The sequence below is a fragment of the Anthonomus grandis genome, chromosome 13, assembly GCF_022605725.1.
Source record: "Anthonomus grandis grandis chromosome 13, icAntGran1.3, whole genome shotgun sequence".
In the NCBI taxonomy this organism is placed as follows: Eukaryota; Metazoa; Arthropoda; class Insecta; order Coleoptera; family Curculionidae; genus Anthonomus; species Anthonomus grandis.
Genome location: NC_065558.1, coordinates 24,034,997 through 24,042,362, shown reverse-complemented (window position 1 = coordinate 24,042,362; position 7,366 = coordinate 24,034,997). Strand labels below are relative to the sequence as shown.

The window sequence follows — 7,366 nt, the reverse complement described above, 5'->3', positions numbered from 1 at the left end:
TTTAAAAAGCTATCCCATACAGATGAAATTGAGAATAATGAAAAGGAGGCGGAACATACTAGAACCTTCAGCCCAACAAAGTTTGAACTAGCTTTAAGAGAAGGCCCCACCATTGTATGCAGTTGTTGTTTGCGATTATGGTTTCCCACTTCATGTACAAAAATAAATCTACAATTGCTAAAAAACAAATTTGGAAACCAATTCACTACACAAATTTGCAATGATGGGGTTTTCTTCTGCAAGTCTTGCTCATCAAATATTTATAAAGGACAATTGCCAAAGTTCTGGTCCGGCAATCATAATATTGTTCACCCTATACCAGTTGAGCTAAAAGATCTGACTATCCTTGAAGAAAGGATGGTGTCGGCCAGGTTACCTTTCATGCAAATCCGGCAGGTAGGATATGCACGACAGTGTTACATAACTGGCCAAATAGTCAATGTCCCTATAAATATAGATACTTCGACCAAATTATTGCCTAGAAATGTAGAGGAGACACAAACTATTCAGGTTAAGCTCAAGAGAAAAATGAACTATAAAAATGATTATCTCCTGGAAACCATACGGCCCGCAGTTGTTTTAAAAGCAGCAAGATTTTTGTGTCAACAACCTCTTTACATACAAGAAGGTATAAAGCAATCAGATGATTGGGAAAAAAATATTAATGACTATATACGATCTCAAGTAGAATCCTCTACACAGATCTTAAATGAAGGCTCAAAAGTGGTGGACGTGAATTCTAAAACAGTGTGTAGTGAAAACTTTGAAGAATTGTTCGATAATGCGTTTTTCGAAACAATGGAAGTGCCCCTAGAATCTAAGAATGACGATAAAAATATTCAAGCAGAATCTTCAATTGAACAAAATAACATATACAATTTAGATGAATTCTTAGATGAAGAAGAAGAGCCCTTAAATCCTGGAGGCCAAGAAACTTTGCTTGACAAATGTAACTTAGAAAATATCTGTTTTGCCCCAGGAGAAGGTAAAACGCCAATACATTTGATGCTGGACCAGTTTAGCGATGAACTCTCATTTCCTACACTTTTCTGTGGACATGCTAAGCAATTTCTTACAAAATTCTCCTATTCTGACCAGACGAAAATACTACTCCAGCACAAAGACAGGCGATTTGCAAGGACAGACTATCTGTTGTATACCTTTAAAAAACGTCAACTAATCCAATTATCCAGTGCAATTGCAACATGTCTCAGAAAAAAGAGGAATGAGGATGGAAAATATACAGCTGGACAAGTAAGGCAAGCAAATTTTCTAGACCAGCTGATTCGAAGTGACATGGGATTCCATTTTCTTAGTAGAATTGCAGGTTCACCTGCTTATTGGAAACACGAAAAGACAAAATTACTGTGCATGATTCGTCAATTTGGAATCCCTACACTGTTCTTTACAGTTTCAGCAGCCGAAACAGCATGGCCCGAATTAATCAAGGTATTAGCACAAGTTGTTGATCAAAAAGATGTTACTTTAGAGGAGGCCGCGAGTATGCCCTACTTAGAAAAAACTCGCTTAATTAGAACAGATCCGATAACTTGTGCCAGATACTTTGATTATCGGTTCAAACTGCTATTTAAGCATATGAAGAGTCAAAATGGACCCTTTAAACAAAATCCCATAGAGCATCATTATTACCGCATAGAATTTCAACATCGTGGGTCTCCTCATGTTCACGGGTTATTGTGGTTATCCAATGCTCCAAAATTCCAAGAAACACCAGAAAGTTTTAAAGAGTGTGCCGAATTCGCGAACAGGTATATTACCTGTAATAGTGATTTAGAAAGTGTCCGTGATATAATTCAGTTTAATACGCATCATCATTCTAAATCGTGTCAAAAAGAAGTGCGGGGACACAAAGTTTGCAGATATAGTATCCCATACCTTCCAATGGATAAATCGGTAATTCTAACGCCAATAAAAATTGACAAAACCAAGGAAGCGGATTTACGTAAGGCCATGTCTGAAAAGTTTTTGATGATAATGCGTAGGCTTAAAGATAAACCAGATTTGTCATTCGAAAACTTTTTGGCTGACCTTGGTATGTCTAAGGATGAGTATCTTAATGTTATACAGCACAACATATTTAAAACCACTTTATTTTTAGAAAGGCAGCCAAAAGATGGATTCATTAATAATTTCAATGCAGAGATGTTCTCCATGATGAAGAGTAATATGGACATTCAATTAGTTTTTGAGCCATATGGTTGTTGCACCTACATAGTCAACTATATCAATAAGTCTCAAAGAGGTGTTTCTGATATTTTAATAAAGACTATGGAAGAAATTAAAAAAGGTAATTTAGATGTTAAGGGCAAACTTAAATCTCTTGCAGCAGCTTTCTTAAATGCGAGCGAAGTTAGTGCCCAAGAAGCCGCCTACAGCGTGTTACAACTACCGATGCATGATACCTGTACCTCCTATGTATACATCCATACAAATCCAATCAAGGAAAGGACAAAAATGTTGAAACCATTAACAGAACTTAAAGCCATGGACAATGATGATCCCAATATTTATTGTGATGGGCTTATAGAACATTATGAGCAAAGGCCCAATGAGATGGAAAACATATGTTTGGCAGAGTTTGCGGCCTACTATGATTTCTTTAAGAAACAAGCAGAAACAAAAGCTAATGGTTTACCCTTAAAAGATGGAAGTGGCGTTTTAGTTAAAAGGGGTCATGCTAAAATTTTAGCCTACCGTAGTTATGGACTTCAGCAAGACCCTCTCAACTATTATAGGGAACAAATAATGTTATACATCCCATGGAGAAATGAAGTGGATGAAGTTGAAAATGAGAACATTGATCAACAGACCATATACAAAGATCGATACCAAGAAATTGTTACAAATCGACAAAAGTTCAATGTCTTAGATGAACAGGTAATCGATGAAGCACTGAAACTTGCCGAAGACCGATCAAATCAATTAGACGATGGTGGATTCGGTGGAGAAATCGATGATGAGTTTATGCCTTATGGACTAGACAACCCCATTTATGATCCATTCAATCATATCATCGATAAGAAAGACGACGAAGCGCCAGTAAAACATATCGCTTTCCCAACGCCTCATCAGATAAGCGATTCAGAGTATGAAGCCCTCATAAGCAAACTGAATCACAAGCAGTATCAGTTCCTTAATGTCGTGCAAGACAGTCTAATTGAAGGGGAAGCTTTCTACTGCACACTTAGTGGTCCAGCAGGTACAGGCAAAAGTCACCTGATTACGGCAATAACTCAGTCGTTATTACGCCATTTCAATTCAATACCAGGTAATAATCCCGAAAGTTTAAAAGTTTTACTTTGTGCGCCTACAGGTAAAGCGGCATTTAATATCGGAGGTATAACCTTACATGCGGCATTATCGTTACCCGTCAGTCAGTATGGTGAACAACTAATTCCGTTACACCATGACACTTTAAATACTATTTATTGTAATTTATGTGACTTAAAACTAATTATTATAGATGAATATTCCATGGTTGGTGCCAGATTGTTTGACCATATTAATAGTAGATTGCAGCAAATCTTTAAATCTGACGCCATCTTTGGAAATATTTCAATAATTTTATGCGGCGATAATCGTCAATTACCCCCAGTAAGGGATATGTATATTTTTTGCCCAGTAAAAACAAATCCGTATAAAGAATTATGTGGAACTTATTTGTGGGATCATTTTAGGTATTTTGAGCTTACAGAAATAATGAGGCAAAAAGAAGACAAGTCTTTTGCAGTTGCCCTAAACAATATGGCGTTTGGTAAAATGACCGATGAAGATGTGCAATTGATCAAGTCCAGGGAAGTTGACAATATTGATCTAATTCCTGAAGACACCATGCATTTATTTGCCACCAATGCAGAAGTAGATGCATTCAATGAAATGAAACTTTCTACATTTCAGACCGAGCGAGCAATAAGTCAAGCCAGAGACGTAATCAAAGGAAGTTGCTCAGAACGATTAAAACATTTATTTTTAGAACATGCTAAAAGTTTAAAAAAATCAGAGAGTTTTGGCCTAATGTTAAATTTAATATTGCAGGTAGATGCTAAATACATGATTTCAATGAATATAGATACCAGTGATGGGATAGTCAATGGTGCTACAGGTATCCTGCGTCAAATAGACTATGACCAAAATAAAGTTCCATACAGAGTGTGGATGGAGTTCTTTGATTCCAAGTCAGGCAAGGAATGCCGAAAGAGAAACGAGTCCCTTAGGAAGTCTATGTATTTATCACCCACTTGGACACCCATAGAAAGAGCTGCAAGAGCTGTTAAAATTCAAAAAGGCAGCAATGTTCACGTTGAGCGTCTTCAGTTTCCTCTTTTAATCAGTGAAGGAATTACAATCCACAAAAGTCAAGGTGCCACCTATGAACAAGTAGCTGTTCACATTGGTAATGGAATGACGAGAACCAGTACCTATGTGGCATGCAGTCGGGCTACAAAGCTAAGTGGCCTCTACATAATTGGTAAGTTTAAGGCCCCTAAACCGGCAACCGAAAAGGATGCTGCTTATAAAGAACTGGTAAATATGCAAGAAAACAAGCTTTTAACATCCAAGTATAACACTCAGTACCTTAATGATTCCAATGTCAAATACATTATTGCTTACCAAAATGTGCAAAGTCTACCAAAAAATCTCAATTTTATAAAAAATAATCCCATCTTTAAAGATGCACATTTCCTAATTTTTGTTGAAACCTGGTTATATAAAAACAAAAAAAATATAAAATTAAATGATTTTGAAGTGTTTGCCAACTTGAGTAACGATCGACCTGTAAGTAAACCCTTTGGCATAATTTGTTTCAAGAAAAAAAATGTATCAGCAAAAATAAAGTCAGTGAAAAAATACACCAAAGATTTTTCTGGTATAGTTTTTCAAGCAATCACATTTTACTTGAATGAAATTTATGTCATAGCAGTTTATATTCCTCCAAAATTGAGCATTGTACAAGCTAAACTATGTTTTGAAGACATTATTGATCAACAAAGTGATATACTAATCATTGGTGATTTTAATCAAGATATTATTAATCAAAATGAAAATGGTTTAAAAAATTATTTAATATCTAAAAGTTTAAGTTGCAAATTGAGTATTGGCGAATCAACTACAAAATCAAAAACTCAAATTGATTGGCTTTTTAGTAATTTTAATAATTTAAGTTACAATTTTTATAATACTGTTTACAGTCACCATAAATCTCTAGTGGTTAGTATTTATGATAAAGGTTTTATTCCGAAGCAGCTAAATCAGAACGTTGATAACAATAAACCATTCACAAAAGGTTTTAATGAACTAAAATTTAATACCAAGCAAATCCAAACACAAAGTTCATTATTTGAGTCTACTTGCCAAAGCGTAGATAATGACATGGTAATAGATATTAGTTCAGATCATGAAAACAATCTTAACTTATTTAATAAGCCACCTGCTTTATTAAACAGCGATATGGTATCATGTTATGCAAATAGCACCATACAGTCATTTTTATGTTTACCCGAATTTCGCGTTTCTATTTCAAAGCGAAATACAGCGCTAAACAGTACTCTAAATGATATTATGCTCACGAAAGTTAATTCCACATTAAAAGTTCGACAATTGGTGTCTGGTCGAAATGGTGAAAATTTTGCTGTAAATCAACAAATGGACGCACAATCGTTTTGTCAATCTTTGATGGGAAAATTAGATGCAGATGATTTTGGCATTTTTATAAAAGCTAATGTTCATGAACTTTTAAATTGTCAAAACTGTAATATTAATATTAATGAAAATGAACAAGTAATATACACTCACTTTCTTTATTTTCCTGAAAACTGTGGCAATTTAATTGATTTTAATTCAATGTTAATGCTAAAAGACTCTGACAGATTATGCCCACACTGTAACAATAATTTGAAAACACGCTCAGTGGTTACTTGCCAGAAATATTTGGTAGTATGTCTTCAGAGAATTGGCCCTCAAGGGAATAAGATAAATGCTAAATTTTACAATTTTGCTTCTGAAAGTGTTATTTTAGATGATCAAATATTCAGAGTAAAAAGTGTTGTTAGGCATCATGGAAACACCATTGGATCTGGTCATTATACATCTATAGTTAATTATAACGATCAGTGGTGGAAGTGTGATGATAATCGCATAAGTAGAATATCTAGTTTTGATAACAGTTTAGAAGATGTATATTTAATACTCTTAGAAAAATGTTAAATTTTGTTAAAATACTAGGACCAACCTATTAAACGTAAAGAAAATTACAAATGTTCAAAACAATATTAAAAAGAGTTTTGCATTACCAAAAATAAGCCATAAGTGATTAATTATTCGCTTTCACAATGAAAATCCCTTTTCTAATTTCTTATATATATTGCTAAATTGTTATTTTGGACAATCAAATAGTTAGACTTTAAACAGAACTACATAAAAAAGAACACATTTTTAAATGTAAATAACTTTATCTTTTAAATCCCAATGATAGCTGTTAAAAATAATACTAGTATCGAAAAATGAGTTAAAAAATGTAAATAAAATTATTGGAATGTATAGACAATTAATTGCCATATTATTATTTCAAAATCTATGCCTGTTTCAAGGGTGTATTAAAATAAAATAGCAGTTTGGTATTTGTTACAATGATTTATTGAAAACGAGAAATTTGTATCGATAATAAACTATGATTGTCTTATAGCTTTAGCTACAGCACCACTTGACATTAATAGCAACTTAAGTTAACAAAAAGGCTTAAACAAAAGTACTAAAACAGCTAAAAATGCTAAAGTACCAAAAGCCCAAAAACACTAAGCTGCTAAAAAATGTCCAAGTTATGTTGTGCTAAAACATTAATCCAATCAGGTACATTAAATACTAATTTATTTTTATACTGTTTTGGTTGAGCAATTACCAAAATAACTGCATAAAAATAATATAATAATAACTAAGAATTTATTTATTTATTAATGGTAACGTAAATAAACATAATTTAATTTCAGAATAGTTAACCAAAAGATAAAGTTTTTTAAGCCTAGTCAATTTTTGGGCCCGAAAAATAGGCCTATTTAGAAGTTAATTACAAGTTAAGCATTGACCTGACTTACACTTACTTAATTTATTATTATTATCTTATAAATGAATAAAGTATCAGTTTGGCATTTTAAATCCTATTTAAATTTGTAAAAGGGTAATAATCATTACGTTTAAATAATATATGACCAACAAATAGTTTTCACATCATAATTGAAGTTATCATACTTTTCTTTCATAATGATAAACTATGATTGTCTTACAGTTTTAGCTACAGTACCACTTGACATTAATAGCAACTTTGGTAAATAAAAGGCTTAAACAAAAGTAC

The 7,366-nt window shown here is 33.2% G+C and overlaps 1 protein-coding gene across 1 annotated transcript; it reads left to right on the top strand.

Annotated features, from left to right (window-relative positions):
* The first annotated feature begins 357 nt into the window (after window positions 1-357).
* Window positions 358-6,225, top strand: LOC126744192 (uncharacterized). The gene is made up of 5 exons (XM_050451549.1): window positions 358-2,053; window positions 2,120-2,263; window positions 2,318-3,948; window positions 4,057-4,489; window positions 6,038-6,225. Exons 1-5 carry the CDS (start codon window positions 358-360, stop codon window positions 6,223-6,225), a joined length of 4,092 nt encoding a protein of 1,363 aa, XP_050307506.1.
* The last annotated feature ends 1,141 nt before the right edge of the window (window positions 6,226-7,366 follow it).